The sequence below is a fragment of the Microcaecilia unicolor genome, chromosome 3 (genome assembly GCF_901765095.1).
Source record: "Microcaecilia unicolor chromosome 3, aMicUni1.1, whole genome shotgun sequence".
Classification (NCBI taxonomy): Eukaryota; Metazoa; Chordata; class Amphibia; order Gymnophiona; family Siphonopidae; genus Microcaecilia; species Microcaecilia unicolor.
The window spans coordinates 46,479,574-46,497,197 of record NC_044033.1 but is presented as its reverse complement, the minus strand read 5'-3'; the positions used below and the strand labels follow the sequence as shown (position 1 = coordinate 46,497,197).

Genomic DNA, 17,624 nt, shown 5'->3' with positions numbered 1-17,624 from the left:
GCGATCTGCAGACTGCCACTGTTGCGCTTCTTTCACATGGTCAAGGTGAGGCACTATGATTTGAATTTAGGGGGGCCTGGCCCGCTGTGTGGACGGAGGGGTGGTGGGGCGGCTTTGCCCCGGGCCGGCCCAGTCTTTTGGCAGCCCTGTGTGTATGTGTGTGTTATGGTATGTGTGGTATGCATGTGTTCATGTTGTATATGTGTATGTATCTCTGTTGTGTGTTATGTATTGTGCAGTACATGTGTTGTGTCTATGGGAGGTAGCTGTGGGTGGTGGAGCAGTAGCAGTAGCAGGGTGTATTTTAGGACATGTTGGGGTAGAAATGCATCTGGCCATTTTTAAGGTGGGGGGGGAGGAACTGTCACTGCAGCATTTTAAAATTCCATATTTTTCCTACAAGACTAATTCCATTCCGTTTTATTAAATTTTCAGAGAATTATTTGCTCTACACAGACATATGCCCGATTGCTGGGCTTGGGTCAGTAAAGTTGACTGGGAATGCTGTATAGATTAGAAAGAAGAAGGGGGTGAGCTGAGCTGATAAAAGAACGTGAAACAGTGAAACAAAAGAACCGAACTAGAAAATGGTAAGCAAGAAAACACAAGAGAGTGAGTCAGACTGGCAAACACTTTTACTCTCAACTGAACCCTTTCACTGGCTGGCTGTGTGCCCATGTGAGGAGTGTAAAGTCCTAAGCCTGTGTGTAGGGAGGGGGAGGGGATATTGTTCCAGCTCTTCTTTGCTCTAGGGGGCGGAGACGGCTGTGCTCTGGGACTTTCCTTTTCCACCCTCCGCCTGGGTTACACAACTTCCAGAGAGCAAACACAGAAACAGCAGCTGCAGCACTAGATCCGGCACAGGCATGTGGCAGCAGATCGTGGAGAATGTGAGGTGAGGAGGGGGTTGTTCACTGGAAGCAGGGAGACATACTGCAACCGTCCCACTCTTGCAGTGGGTTGGGTTTTTGGGGGGGGAGAGAAAAGAGGTTTCTAGGACGAGGTGTGACGTTGTTTTTTTTGTTGTTGTTGTTGCCTGTTACAGATGTGTTAGGAATGATGAGCATGGTCGTTATTACACTTGTGTTCATAAGAGCTAGCTTTTTTAAATGATTGGGGGAGGGGGGTACTAAACCCAATGTAAATTACAGTTTGTTCAAGCACCCACAGAGCTGCCTCCTATGGTTGTGTAAAGAAAAGGGAGAAGGCATTCTCAGCATTGGGGTAAAGCTTGCTTTGTTTGTTTTCCACTTCCACCGCTTGGGAGGAAAATGACTTTGTCTCCCGGGGACTTGACATCCAGTGGTGGCCAGTTCAAATCCCACTACTGCGCCTTGTGATCTTGGGCAAGTCACTTGACTTAACCCCTCCATTGCCTTAGGTACAAAATTAGATTGTGAGCCCTCCAGCAACAGAGAAATACCCAGTGTACCTGAATATAACTCACCTTGAGCTACTACTGAAAAAGACGTGAGCAAACATCCAGATAGCATTTAATTGTCTTTTGGCAGGTAATCAAACAAATGCAACCCTGAACCTATATTACCTTCACGGTTACACATGTAAAGCTGTCATATGATTAAAGTTATCAAGATTCTAGTAAAGAGAATTTCAGGCAATGAGGCGGGATCTCCAGGGGGGGGGGGGTGTATGTCAGGGATAGTGATTAGGGATCTTCTAGGGTGGGTGTGTTTCTATTTATAGCTGTTAATAGGTGTGGGTGTGTCAGGTGCAGTGATCTTCAGGGATAGGTGTGTTTCGTTCTTTCTTTCTTTCTTATTTATTTATTTATATATAAGAATTTAAATTTACAAGCAATAAAATAACTTTGCCAGAAATACAGAGAAAGTAATACACAAGAATTATTTCAATCAGGCAATTCTATACTCTTCCTTAGACCACAAAATAGGGAGAGTGAAACAAGACATGGAGATCAATTAAACAACAGTAAATAAAGAAAACGTGGTATTAACCTGATTATCCCCAGTTATTATTTATCTGAATTATTATTTCACATTGATGGTCTGGTTGGCTTCTTCAAACCCAAAACGGTGTAGAGTCAATTTATAGGTGTGTTTCTTTGTGTAGCTGTATAACAGGTATGTGGGATCTTCAGGGTTTATCATTGTTTGTTGCTTTTATGGATGTGTCAGGATAATCTTATTTCTGTGTTATGACTGTCTCAAGGGCAAAAAAAAGTAACCGCCTAGAGTTTTTTTGCTGTTTTCTTTTTTCAACAACCACTTTGAATTTTTCAACGTGAAATTTTACAGATTTATTTGTTGTTACTATCTACATTTATGTGCAGAATGGAATAAGTTTATCTTTAAACATGGCAAAGTTACAGACTTCTTAGCTTGACCATCCAGCTACTGAAGGCCTGTGTTAAAGCTGGGGGAGTACACTTTGAGCATTCACAGTGACTGTGAAATTCGGACACATTATTCAATGATGTTATTTTACTGTTTTAGCTTGAACATTCTTAAATGTGCAAAAATTGCTAGGTAGTAATGCTAAAATGTCAGTAACATCAACATAGCTTAAGATAATTAAATGTTTAATAGTAATATCTAAGTATGATGACTAAGTATGTGAAATTTCTCGTTGAAATTCAAAGTGGTTGCTGAGAAAACAGCAAAAAAATCTAGGGGGTTACTTTTTTTTTTTTTGCCTCATCCTGTAGAAATTCTTTGTTTATATGCATAAAATCAATTTACATGCATAAATAAAGAACGTAGGCATGTAAACATACACACTACAAAATGAAAGTAGTGAGAAATGTATATTACTGGTGTGCAGGGCCTCAGTAAGTTGCCTCATGTAGCTACTGCAGATGTGTTTAGACCTGTGTAGGCGAATCTCCAGGGCTGGGTGTGTTGAGTATATGGCTCTAACAGGTGTATTGCATGACTGGCAGAGGGATTTTCAGGGCTAGGTATGCTGTGCTGGGATTATCAGGTCTCTGCTTGTGCTTTCAGAATTGCTATTCCACATACAATTCTGACAATGTACCTTACTCCTGTCCTGTGGCATGCTCTGCTATATCAATACTAATATTTCCACCCCCACATAGACAGTTCTGCAAATGCGCCTCCTACCTGCAGCACCCTGTACTATGCCTATCCAAAGACACCCCCCCCCCCCCACCCTTGTTATAGACCCTGTGAGGTTAATCTGAAGGTGGTTCTTGGTTAGAGAGGAGTTCAAGTCTGTTTAGAAGTCAGAGTTAAGAAAAAAAGTTATACTAAGTGTATGGACCACCTCAGAAGCACCTTCCTGTTGGGCTTGGTGTAATCGATTCCATGCACTGGTGTTGGAGTATAGGCAGGCTAGATTTCATGTTTGATGGATGAATTAACTAATTTGCTAGTCACACACACACAAGGAGGGGCATAATCGAAAGGGACGCCCAAGTTTTGCTGAGGACGTCCTCGCAAAACGTCCTGGTGGAGGGGTGGGAAACCCGTATTATTGAAACAAGACGAACGTCCATCTTTCGTTTCGATAATACGGTTGGGGACGCCCAAATCTTGACATTTAGGTTGTCCTTAGAGATGGTCATCCCTAGACTTGGTCGTTTCTGATTTTTGGCGATAATGGAAACCAAGGACGCCCATCTCAGAAACGACCAAATGCAAGCCCTTTGGTCATGGGAGGAGCCAGCATTTGTAGTTCACTGGTCCCCCTGATATGCCAGGACACCAACCGGGCACCCTAGGGGGCACTGCAGTGGACTTCAGAAATTGCTCCCAGGTACATAGCTCCCTTACCTTGTGTGCTGAGCCCCCCAACCCCCCCCCCCCCCCAAAAAAAAACCCACTACCCACAACTGTACACCACTACCATAGCCCTTATGGGTGAAGGGGGGCACCTAGATGTGGGTACAGTGGGTTTGTGATGGGTTTTGGAGGGCTCACATTTACCACCACAAGTGTAACAGGTAGGGGGGGGGGGATGAGCCTGGGTCAGCCTGCCTGAAGTGCATTGCACCCACTAAAACTGCTCCAGGGACCTACATACTGCTGTGATGGACCTGAGTATGACATTTGAGGCTGGCACAAAATATTTTTAAATATGTTTTTTAGGGTAAGAGGGGTTAGTGGCCACTGGGGGAGTCAGGGGAGGTGATCCCCTATTCTCTCCGGTGGTCATCTGGTCAGTTCGGGCACCTTTTTGTGCCAAAACAGGATCAGGTAAAGTCGTCCAAGTGCTTGTCAGGGACGCCCTTTTTTTTTTTTCCATTATGGATCGAGGACGTCCATGTGTTAGGCACACCCAAGTCCTGCCTTCGCTACGCCTCCAACATGCCCCTTGAACTTTGGTTGTCGCTGCAACGGAAAGCAGTTGAGGACGCCCAAAAATCGGCTTTCAATTATACCGATTTGGGCGACCCTGTGATTAGGAAGCCTATCTTCCGATTTGTGTCAAAAGATGGGCGTTCTTCTCTTTTGAAAATGAGCCTGAAGGTGTGGCACTGGCTGCACATGCTTTAGCAGGACAGTTTATCCATGCCTATTCTAGCTGACATTATGTTGAAGCACCTTTCTGAACTCATATGTAACTTTCTTTAAGTTAGTCCCCTTAGTTTCTAACCCCTGCTACTCTGTTTTATCTATCTATATGTTCTATCTTTGCTTACACCCTATGCTGTCTATTAAAATGTTTTATTGCATATTGTGTTGACATTGTAATGTAGCATACTATCAGCCTTCTTTTCGAAAGTCACTATTGACCGCCTCCTAACACTTGAAACTCATGCAAACAACACAACCAAAAAGATGTTCTACTGCATGTGGAAACTGAAAAGAATAAGACCATTCTTCCCAAGATCTGTCTTTCGCAGCCTAGTGCAATCCCTCGTACTCAGCCATCTGGATTACTGCAACTCACTATACGCAGATTGTAAAGAGCAAATACTGAGGAAACTTCAAACAGCCCAGAACACAGCAGCCAGACTCATCTTCGGAAAACCAAAATACGAAAGTGCAAAACCCTTACGAGAGAAGCTACACTGGCTCCCACTCAAGGAACGCATTACTTTTAAAGTATGCACATTAGTCCACAAAATCATTCACGGTGAAGCCCCAGCCTACATGTCTGACTTAATAGACCTACCACCCAGAAACACTAAAAGATCATCCCGAACTTTCCTCAACCTTCACTTCCCTAATTGCAAAGGCATAAAATACAAAGCGCTGCACGCATCAACCTTTTCTTATATAAGCACGCAACTCTGGAATACACTACCACGCAACCTGAAAGCGATCTATGAACTAACCAACTTCCGCAAATTATTGAAGACTCATCTTTTTGATAAAATTTATTGAAAGGATCAAAACACATGAAGTCCACACACACTGTTAGTAATGCATCAATACATTCTCTTCTGAATTCTTATCCCCCTTAATTTATGCCTTTACTCACAGAAAAATGTTATACCGAATGCTCTCCTACTATTGTTCTGTTGCCCTATCAGTTTCCCGTTGTTTCTTTCCATTGTTCCATTGTTCTTTCCCATTGTTCGATTCCCTCAACGATACTCTGACTTTGTCTTCGCATAACTCCTCACAATGTAATCCATAACCGAGTTGTAACAAATTGTATTTCCATCATTCACAATGTATTGTAAGCCACACTGAACCCGCAAATAGGTGGGAAAATGTGGGATACAAATGCAATAAATAAATAAATGGGCGCCCATATTTCGACCCAAATCGGGAGATGGGCGCCCATCTCGCAAAGGCGCCCAAATCGGTATAATCGAAAGCCGATTTTGGATGTCTTCAACTGCAATCTGTCGCGGAAATGGCCAAAGTTGACGGGGGCATGTCGGAGGCATGGTGAAGGGGCGTGTTTATTGGCCGAGGAGAGATGGGCGCCTTCGGCCGATAATCGAAAAAAGAAAGGCGTTTTTAGCGCGAATTTGGGTCACCTTTTTTGGACCCTTTTTTTTCACGAACAAGTTCCAAAAAAGTGCCCTAAATGACCAGATGACCACCGGAGGGAATCGGGGATGACCACCCCTGACTCCCCAAGTGGTCACTAACCCCCTCCCACCATAAAAAAAGCACTTTAACAACTTTTTTTTCCAGCCTGTATGCCAGCCTCAAATGCCATACCCAGCTCCATCACAGCAGTATGCAGGTCCCTGGAGCAGTTGTTTAGTGGGTGCAGTGGACTTCACCCAGGTGGACCCAGGCCCATCACCCCCCTACTTGTTACACTTGTGGTGGTAAATGGGAGCCCTCCAAACCGCCCCCAAAACCCACTGTACCCACATGTAGGTGCCCCCCTTCAGCCATAAGGGCTATGGTAATGGTGTAGAGTTGTGGGTTTGGGGGGGGGGGGATTTGAGGGGCTCAGCACCCAAGGGGTGAGAGCTACAGTGGGGGAAATAAGTATTTGATCCCTTGCTGATTTTGTAAGTTTGCCCACTGACAAAGACATGAGCAGCCCATAATTGAAGGGTAGGTTATTGGTAACAGTGAGAGATAGCACATCACAAATTAAATCCGGAAAATCACATTGTGGAAAGTATATGAATTTATTTGCATTCTGCAGAGGGAAATAAGTATTTGATCCCCCACCAACCAGTAAGAGATCTGGCCCCTACAGACCAGGTAGATGCTCCAAATCAACTCGTTACCTGCATGACAGACAGCTGTCGGCAATGGTTACCTGTATGAAAGACACCTGTCCACAGACTCAGTGAATCAGTCAGACTCTAACCTCTACAAAATGGCCAAGAGCAAGGAGCTGTCTAAGGATGTCGGGACAAGATCATACACCTGCACAAGGCTGGAATGGGCTACAAAACCATCAGTAAGACGCTGGGCGAGAAGGAGACAACTGTTGGTGCCATAGTAAGAAAATGGAAGAAGTACAAATGACTGTCAATCGACAAAGATCTGGGGCTCCACGCAAAATCTCACCTCGTGGGGTATCCTTGATCATGAGGAAGGTTAGAAATCAGCCTACAACTACAAGGGGGGAACTTGTCAATGATCTCAAGGCAGCTGGGACCACTGTCACCACGAAAACCATTGGTAACACATTACGACATAACGGATTGCATCCTGCAGTGCCCGCAAGGTCCCCCTGCTCCGGAAGGCACATGTGACGGCCCGTCTGAAGTTTGCCAGTGAACACCTGGATGATGCCGAGAGTGATTGGGAGAAGGTGCTGTGGTCAGATGAGACAAAAATTGAGCTCTTTGGCATGAACTCAACTCGCCGTGTTTGGAGGAAGAGAAATGCTGCCTATGACCCAAAGACACCGTCCCCACTGTCAAGCATGGAGGTGGAAATGTTATGTTTTGGGGGTGTTTCTCTGCTAAGGGCATAGGACTACTTCACCGCATCAATGGGAGAATGGATGGGGCCATGTACCGTACAATTCTGAGTGACAACCTCCTTCCCTCCGCCAGGGCCTTAAAAATGGGTCGTGGCTGGGTCTTCCAGCACGACAATGACCCAAAACATACAGCCAAGGCAACAAAGGAGTGGCTCAGGAAGAAGCACATTAGGGTCATGGAGTGGCCTAGCCAGTCACCAGACCTTAATCCCATTGAAAACTTATGGAGGGAGCTGAAGCTGCGAGTTGCCAAGCGACAGCCCAGAACTCTTAATGATTTAGAGATGATCTGCAAAGAGGAGTGGACCAAAATTCCTCCTGACATGTGTGCAAACCTCATCATCAACTACAGAAGACGTCTGACCGCTGTGCTTGCCAACAAGGGTTTTGCCACCAAGTATTAGGTCTTGTTTGCCAGAGGGATTAAATACTTATTTCCCTCTGCAGAATGCAAATAAATTCATATACTTTCCACAATGTGATTTTCCGGATTTAATTTGTGATGTGCTATCTCTCACTGTTACCAATAACCTACCCTTCAATTATGGGCTGCTCATGTCTTTGTCAGTGGGCAAACTTACAAAATCAGCAAGGGATCAAATACTTATTTCCCCCACTGTATGGACTTGGGAGGTATTATTTTTTTTAATTGTTACAAGTTCCCCTAGGGTGCCCGGTTGGTGTCCTGGCATGTGAGGGGGACCAGTGCACTACAAATCCTGGCCCCTCCCATGACCCAATGCCTTGGATGTGTTTGTTTTTGAGCCGGGCGCCTTCGGTTTCCATTATCGCTGAAAAGCAAAACTGCCCAGCTCAAATCCGTACAAATCCGATGCATTTGCCGGGCACAAACCATATTATCGAAAAAAAAAGATGGGCGCCCATTTTTTTTCGAAAATACGGTCTGTCCCGCCCCTTCACGTACCCGTTCTTGGACATAGACGCCCATGGAGATGGGCGTTCGCGTTCGATTATGCCCCTCTATGCCAGTGGTTTCCAAACCTTTTTGATTCATAGCACCCTTAGTGTCTGAACAATTTTTTGCGGCACCCTCCCCCCCCCCCCCCCCCCGGCCACGCAAGTCTCCACCCTACCACACACCTCCCCCCCCCGAACCGTTGCCCCCTTGTAATCCAATATAATCCGTTTTTTACCTTGTTCCTGGGGAGAGGAAGATGAAGAACAGCCCGGAGCTGAGCACAGGAGGGAGGAACGTAATGTCCTGCAGCTCCGGCCTCCAGACTTCCATGCCGCCGCCATCAGTAGCGTTGTGTAAATGCTGCCTTCAGCCTGGCCCCCGGAAGCCTTCTTTGTACAGCCACTTCCTCTTCCTGTGTAGGCGGGATGCTGTACAAGGCAAGACAAAAGGAAGTGCTTACATCGCTGCCGGCAGCATGCTGTGAGCAGGCGGGAGGGCAGGGCAGGGTGGAGAGAGGAAGATGAATGATATCTCACCAATTATTCCAGGAAACACTGTACTATTCTATACTTTGTATTGTTATTTGAATATTTTTTTTCTGCTGTTAATTGTCTGTTGCCTAAGTCTGACTTATTCTTGCTGCTCACTGCCTTGAAAAAGGTGATAAATCCCAATCCTGATGTGTGCATAAAAAGTAACTTATGTCTATTTGGGAAGTCTACATCTACTCCCTGCCACTACAGTACGCAGCCTCATTTTGAATTCTTTTTCATGAGTCTGAATTGGGGGGGGGGGGGGGAGGAGGGTCTTCTGGCCACCAGTTTTATTTATTTTTATTTGGTCTTGATCTTTGGTTGTGTTTTGTTGGCGATACCAAGCTCCTTTGAGAATGTAACGGGTGGGTGGGTTTGAGCTTAGAGTGTGTTTCTTCTATACTGCCACATTTGTCTGGTATGTTTTGCTGTTGGTGCTGTTTTTCCAGTTTTTTTTTTTTTCCTTTTCTCTCTGGACTTGTGTTATATAATCCAGGGTTGGGCTGATGGTTAGAGTGATAGGGGAGTATCAGAACACAGCTCCTCCTGTTTCTATTATTGGCTGACTTTTTACTCTAGTTATGTTACATCAGTTCATGTCCTTCTTGTTGTGGAGGTTAGGGAAGGGTGACCTTAACTTCTCAGTTTTGAGGTTGAGAGATGATATAGTTCTTTGAAATAAGCTTGGAATGTAGTCTTATGGTTGTATTCTGTACTTATGACTTCTAAGTTAATAAACAGATTTAAACAGAAATCAGAGTTAAGAGGTCTGCTCATATTTCCGGCTTTGTAGGTCACATTGCCACAATGGCTGGAGGGGCTCAGTTGTGGTCCCAGTGGCAGTGGGTGCTGGGGGGCTCCTGTTGTACTGCCTGCTGCACCGAAAGAAAGTGCGTAGCATTGAGATGGGAGATGGCTGGTGGGGCCCAGGACCGAGACCCCTGCATGAGCAAGAGGACACAAGCATCCGACCCTTCCAGATTGAGATATCTGAGGAAGAAATCCTGGTAAGAAAAGATAAAGATTGCTCCCTCACCAGGTTAGCCACCTTCAGGCTTCTGGAGTTTCATGGTTAAAACTGGGACAGAAACTGCTGCTTTCATAGTATTTATTATTACACACTAGATTATATAGGACCAAATAAAGAGGTAAAAGTAAGGAGAGAGATGGTGAAGGATGGTTCCCTGATCAGAACCAAATTTGAAGACATAAGCCACAAGATGGTGTATGATGGTTTCTTGATGAGAGCCAGATTGAAAGATATAAGTAGAGAAAGGATGTTTAGGAGAGAATGGTCCAATAATCCCCTGGGTAATCTCATGGTATGGTCTCATAGTCCACTAATCCCATAGGCCTCCAGTCTCAAGGTCCAGTAACCCCATAAGAATCTGGTGGTGCAGTTTCATAGTCCAGTAAACCCATAGGCCTCCTGTGGTACAATCTCAAGGCCCAGTAATCCTATAGGCCTCCCATGGAATGGTCTCAGGGTCTAGTAACCCCCTAGGAATCTGCTGGTATAGTCTCATGTTCACACCTATGGGGTTACTGCACCAAGGCTGGGGCTGGAAGCACACTGGAAATGCAGGTCTGTAACCGGAAATCAGAGTTTATAGTGAAGCAGGCCCCACTGCTTGAACATTAACTGGAAACAGAGATGAGAATGAGCAAGCAGGTCACAAGGTTAAGGCTGGAGCGAGGGCTGGAAGTTAGAAGCACATTGGAACTGCAGTCAGTAGGCAGATTATAAATTGGCATGGAGCTGAGAAACTTGGCAGGCAGGATTCTCTATTCTAGAGGCCCAAATGCAAACCAGCTGAATAACCCTTGGGTTGCTGTGACTAAAGGCCGACTGAATTTTGGTTTTCGATTCACTTTCGGTGCCAAATCCAACCTGAAATCTGTCTTAGGCCCTAGCTGAAACCAAAATTCAATGTTCTGAACCCAGAGTACATGCTCAGCTTCTCCACATCCAAACAGGAGTAGGAGTGGGCTCAGCTCTCCAATACCAGCCCCCCCCCAGACAGGAGGGGCTTGGCTCCCCTTTACCTCACCCAAATAGGAGAAGGCTCAGCTCCCCCCACTTCTGCTGCAGCCAAACAGGAGTGGGCTTAACTTCCCCTCTTGGATCCCTCCCTCCACCATTTTGATGGCATAGGCAAGAGCCTCAGCTAGCCACTAGACAGAGTTTCTAAGGTAGGCTTGGCAGGGGGGGAGGTAGTGGGGACTATCTTTTTGCTTGGGGGATAGAGAGAGGGGGGCTACTTTTGTTCATGGGCGGGCTGAGAGGGGAAAGGGAGGAGGGAGTGGAGGCTGGTATGATTTGGGGGGCAGAGCCAGTTTCATTTTCGGCTTTGGTTTTATCTGAAACCAATCAGCAAATTTCGGCTGCAGATCTTATTTCCCAGCACCCCCTTTTAGCTGAGGCCCAGCCCATGCCTGTATCAAAGCAAGTCCCTGATGGAAACATGATCCTGGGGCAGTACAGGAGTTCAGGATGGGAGTCCTAACCACCAGACTCGCTATTAACCTGAAGAAAATGAAGATTATAGAAAAAAGATTTAGATACCTTCAAGTCTACACCCCTAGAAGAGGGCAAGACAGGGGAGATATGAATACCTTTCAGGTATTTTAATTTCTCTGTCATAATACAAAGAGGTAAACCTATTTCAAGAAAAGGGATAATCTAGAGCAAGGACTCATAAGCTGGGCTCCGAAAGGAACAGAGCGAGGAGCAACTTCAGGAAATAGTTTTCCACAGAAAGGGTGATGGAAACGTGGAATGGCCTCCACCCACAGAGTGCCATCTAATGGAGCTTAAGAGGACAGTGGATAAGCACAGAGCTTACTTGGGCACTGAAAGCAGAAAGGACAACCTGTTAACACATTTAAGCGTTCATAACTCCATGATGATCTAAGTCAACAACTGGTATTAGAGCTGCCAGAATGTATGGCAAAGAGGTTAATCTGATGTCAGCAAGACTACTCTACAAAAGCTTGAAAAGGAATTCAGCCTTTCAACAAATAAAGGGAAAAAAAAAGGCCTCTGACTGAAATTAACAGCTTAAGCTACTCCAGCCTACCATACAAACCATCACTGGCCAAAAGAACTTCCACTGCTGTGCTGAATTATATTACAAAGCAGTCTATTGCATGGTAGTTACTGATTTACTTCTAATAGGAACAGTTAAAATGCCAGAATTGAACAAATCAAACTTATCTGTAGGATTATAATCTTCAATTCTTTATTACTTCAGTTCTTCAATCTTTTTTGTGACCGAATTCCCATCAAACAATAAAGAGTCAGCAATCCAATCAAGACCCGATAGGGAATCCATGTTTCACAATTGCTGCATCAGGGGATATTACGTTTCCTCAACCACTGCAATATTCAAAATGGTGATGGGCATTCAACGCCAACCTCTAAAGCCTCGTTTTCAAAAGTTCCTCCCATTCAATAAAAACACATCAGTAGGGACAGGAGGAGAAGAATAAAATATCGTAGATTAAAGTTTGAACCTCTAAAATAAGGCTGATCATTCTATTCTCACTTTAATTCAAAGGGTTTAACAGAGCCAAAAAATAAATCCATTTTTGCTCTCACTGCCTTTAAGCATTTCCCATAGTCTTCCCCTATATTATTATTATTTATTGCATTTGTATCCCACATTTTCCCACCTATTTGCAGGCTCAATGTGGCTTACAGAGTCCTGTTATGGCATTGTCATTCCAGGATATCAGATACAATTAGTGATATAAAAGGTTGAGTAAGGGAAAAAGAGCAGAGTTAGGCAGATTAGTGTAGAAGGTAGACTTTCCTAACTGGGTGGTTGGTGAGGTGATTTAGTAAGGCTATGGGTTCTCTTTGTAGGCCTTGTTGAAGAGATGTGTCTTTAGAGATTTACGAAAGTTGGTTATTTCGTCAATGGTTTTCAAGGCAGTAGGTAATGCATTCCACAACTGCGTGCTCATGTAAGAGAAGGTCGTTGCATGTATCAGCTTGTATTTTAATCCTTTACAGCTGGGGAAGTGCAGATTAAGAAATTTGCAGGATTATCTTTTGGCATTCCTGGGAGGCAGGTCCACGAGGTTTAGCATGTAGGTTGGGGCATCTGTGTAGATGATTTTGTGTACAATCGTGCAGATCTTGAACACGATGCCCACTGTAAGATGAAGCGACATTGTTTTTGAATCCCTGCAATGTATAGCATTGGAACAATTGCAGCGCCATGAAAATAGGGGAGACTATGGGAGACGTTTAAGGCAGCAATAGCAGGAAAAGGCCCATTGCCATTTTGAACATTGCAGCAGTCAAGGAACAATTCTATCCAGCAATCACGAAACAGGGATTCCCTGTTGGGTCTTGATTGGATTGCTGGCTCTTTTTGTTTGATGTGAATTTGGTCAGAAAAAGAATTGAAGATCAGTTTGATTTGTTCAATACTGGCATTTTTTTGAACTTTTCCTATTAGAAGTAAATGAGCAAATAAAACACAATACAGTGCTTTGTAATATAATTCAGTATAGGAGGTTTTTTTTTTGGCTGGTGATGGTTTATATGGTGCTCAGATTGGAGTGGCTTGAGCTGTTAAATTTCAAACTGAGGCCTATTTTTCTCCTCTTCTTAAAAGGCTGAGTTTTTTTTTTCTTCAAGCTTTTGTTGAGTAGTCTTGCTGACATCAGATATATACCACAGCATTTAAAAATATATACAGATAGGCAACAACTCTGAATAAACATGGACTATAGTTACTGCTGACAGCTAAATATATATAGTGCTGATATTCAGTTTTGATTGGGACAATTCTACAAACATTGTATGGCACACTTACAGCTTATGCCAGCCATTGCCCTGGCATTAAGTGGTCATTGCCTAACTTCTGGCACAAGGAGTAGGGTAGGAAGGCTCTTCCAAAGGACCAAGGGAGACGTTAGTTCATAAAGATGATCTTTATTGGAACTACTCAAAAGACTCGACACAGCTGCTGTGTTTCGGCGTGAGAACGCCTGCTTCGGGAGTCTCATGATGTTCGTTGTACAAGGGTAGTTGACGTTTCCAAGACAATGTACACATTTAACGAGCAAAGTAGATACCTGTGTGTAAATCTGTCACTACTGCTCTGTTCTGCATAAACTGCTCCGGATAGCCAATGACATAATTGAAAAGCCCCTCCTACCCCATGCGTCTGCTGAAGGAAAATGGCTGCCGAGACCTCTCGCAGCAGCTAGCAGTACTGCATAATGCTGCAGTACTATACTGTGAGCTGCCGAGAGAAGTCGTGGCAGCCATTTTCTTTTAGTGGCCACAAGGGGCAGGAGCTTTGGAGCTGTCCTGATTTTTTCCGCTTAGCTATGCAGGTGTTGGCACTGATTAATACCAGCACCTGCATAACCCCAGGCTGGCTGCTCCCTAATGTTGTCCGCTTAAATCGCTTTGAATATCGGTCTCAGTATATATAGTGTTCGTATTCAGCTGCTGTACATACATGCATATTTTCAAAGCACTTGGGGGAGGCTAAGTTCCATAGGTTTCTATGGAACTTTGGGAGGCTAAGTGCTTTGAAAATGAGCCCGATAGTGATTTAATTTAGGACTGTCTTCTTTTTTTTTTTGTAGGCTGAATATTGCCACTGTACATATAGCTGGTCATTCCACTCTCACTCTGCTATAATTCTGCTCCTGCACTCTACGACTAGTACCAAGGTGTTAGAGGGATTTTTGCCAGCAGTATCCTGGATAGTGCTGTTGAAAATCGATAACAGAAAACGTTTCCGCAGTGGTTGCAAAACATATTCAGTGGTTCCCAAACCTGGTCCTAGAGGCACCCCAGCCAGTCAAGTTTTAAGGATATCCACAATGAATATTTATGAGAGAGATTTGCTTGCAGTGGAGGCAGTGCATGCAAATCTCTCATGAATATTCATTGTGCGTATCCTGAAAACCTGACTGGCTGGGGCGCTTCCAGGATCAGGCTAGGGAACCACTGATAGAAGTTCCAGAGCCCAATATTGAAAAGGATTTATAACTGCAGTGTTTCCCAAGTCTAGTCCTGGAGTACCCCTCAGGTTTTCAGGATATCCACAATGAATATACATGAAAGAGATTTGCAGATAATGGAGGCAGTGTATTCAAATTAAGTTCATGCATAGTCACTGTGAATATCCTGAAAACCTGATTGGCAAGAGGTACTCCAGGACCTGACTTGGAAAAGACTGTTCTAACTGAAACGTAGTTGATTGCCTAAATGCATCTGTTTGTCAGACCACCAGGGACACTAGGAGGTCAGTGGCCAGATTAGTATTTCTGGTTGTTTAGACTATTAAATTCCATGGTTAGGGAAGGGAAAGGTGGGCATTAGAGCTAAGTGACATGGTCTTATCTTCTGTTTGACATGTGATCCAACAACCTGATTAACACACTTGCAAATAGGACCTCTATCATCGAATTGACAATGCCCGCTACACGCCACCATTGGAGGATGCAAAGTTCCACTATGGCTTCAACTCCATTTATCTCCGCAAGGTGATATCTTATTGGAGAAATCAGTTTGACTGGACAAAGATGGTAAAGGTTCTCAACCAATTCCCACACTTCAAAACTACCATTGAAGGTGAGTTTATCCTTTCTCTCATCCTACATTGCACAAGTCACCCTTTAACTTGAGGGTAGATACTCTGAGCTTTGGGATTAACCAACTGGTCAGGTTTTCTGGATAATGCTAATAAATATGCAAGACATAGATTTATATGTATTTGCATGTACTGTCTCTAAGGCTATTTGGAAAACTGGCTAGGACTGCAGTATCCACCCCTGGTCTGCTAGTGTAATTCATTTATTTATTGCATTTGTATCCCACATTTTCCCACCTCTTTGCAGGCTCAATGTGGCTTACAATACATCATGGATAGTGAGAATAATTATGAAGTAGACATTTGGTATTACAGAAGGAGGGTCTTGGGCAACATGATAATGGTAGAACATGAAGTAATATAACAATAAAACATATAAGACAGTTCTTGGTACATGTGTGAAGCTCACATGTGTTGATCATCGTGGTATGTCTTGTTAAAGAGAGAGGTCTTCAGAAGTTTGCGGAAGTTAGTTAGTTCATGATCCTCCCTCCAAGTCAATTTTTCCAGTTTACAAAAAGAGATCTAGTCCAGAAAATGAGCTCACTGAACAGTTTGGGTATATCCAAATCCAGATCCAGACGTGCCCTTGAACTGGGCTGACTTTTGGTGGCCACACAAAGCAGGACCTTCCATTGTGGTTGTCAAGACATGATTAAGGCATGGTTTGCCGTTGCCTTGTCCTGTGCAGTGTGAGGCACAACTGTGTTGCTTCTGCCCAGATTTGGGGGGGTGGGAGAAGACATGACCTACGTTGGCATTGCTGCAGGAACCTGCTCAGCATCGGATCAGTGGCGTACGTACGTGGGGCCATGGGGGCCTGGGCCCCCCAAATTTCCTCTGGGCTCCTGGTTTTGCTGGCAGGGGTCCCCAACCCCCACCAGCTGGAGCCTTGTCCAGCACCGGTCTCCGGCGCCACTACCGTGTTGCCTTCCGTGCTCTTTCTTCCTCCTCGCATCCTGCACGCTCCTTTAAGTGAAACTGAGCATGCTCAATTTCACTAAAAGGAGCATGCAGGATGTGAGGGGGAAGAGAGAGCAGGGCAGGCAATGCGGTGGCGGCGGAGACCGGTGCTGGACAAGGCTTCAGCTGGCAGGGGTTGAGGACCCCTTCCAGCCAAGGTATTTGCTGCAGCAGTGGGTGGGGGCGGCGGGGGGAGCAGTGAGGCTGCTGGGGGGCAGGGGGGCGGTAGACTAAAATGCGCTCCCCCACCTCAGGCTCTGGCCCCCTCCCACTGTGAGGTCTGGCTACGCCCCTGCATTGGACCCGAGGCAATGGAGGGTGAAGTGACTTGTCCTAGGCCACAAGAAATTGCTGTGGGATTTGAACCTGGGCCTTCTAATTCTTAGCCTGCTGCTCTAACCATTAAGCCATTCCTCCACTCTTTTAGATACATAGTTACATCCAATATCCAACACATGCAATGCACAGCGTTTATAAATAACAATGTTGAAAGTCACCAGCACCTTTCTCTGCCACAGAGATGTAGACACCTCATCTGCAAACTAAACACCCAGCTTCCCAGTTACTCACCAGTGGCCACAGAGAGGACAAGTCAGCGGTGAGATCTCCTCTATTCCATTTAATTCCACTCCGTTAATTCATTTGATACCAACAGGACATCATCTATGCAGAATAAGGCCACTAACTCTGCAGTCTGATGCCTTGCTCTATTGTTATTCTCCCACGTGCTTAGCCTTACAATAAGCAGAAGATGGTTTCTCTCATTGTGTGGGTAGCTTGTTGGTCATGGCCAGGTAATAGAACCCTTCCTCCATGAAAGATTGGATATTTGCCTAAAAAATAAAATTAACACACCTGAAGGAGACTAAAATCAGGGCATGTCCACGTAAGAGAGCCAATGGTAGTCTTAAATTCACCCTTCAACCCAACCGTGTCCTCCTATCCATCAGCTAACATACCTCTCCTAAAATGTCAGCCCTGTCCTGCTTCCACCTGTCCTCCAACTTGTCCTCTTCTGCACTGGTGAACCCTCCAACCTACCCCATTCTGCTCTGATCCATTCTCCATAGCATGCTATTGCTGCCCCATCCAATCTAGAGGATGAACTTCCAAATATGCTTTTAATTTGGATATTTCTGAGATGTGCATAAGAATGAGAGCTGTAGCACAGAGCCCCAGTGATAGGCTTTCTACTGGATGAGGTTTTTGAAGCTCATTTTGAAAAGAGCA

General features: G+C 44.8%; 1 protein-coding gene across 1 annotated transcript in view; it reads left to right on the top strand.

Moving 5' to 3' along the window:
- The first annotated feature begins 785 nt into the window (after positions 1-785).
- Positions 786-17,624, top strand: part of LOC115465422 (epoxide hydrolase 1-like) — a 41,249-nt gene continuing 24,410 nt past the window's right edge. Inside the window, exons 1-3 of the mRNA XM_030195873.1 lie at positions 786-895; positions 9,599-9,812; positions 15,232-15,412. Of these exons, the coding sequence (XP_030051733.1) occupies positions 867-895; positions 9,599-9,812; positions 15,232-15,412 (424 nt within the window). The 5' untranslated portion in view covers positions 786-866. The remainder of the gene's footprint in view (positions 896-9,598; positions 9,813-15,231; positions 15,413-17,624) is intronic.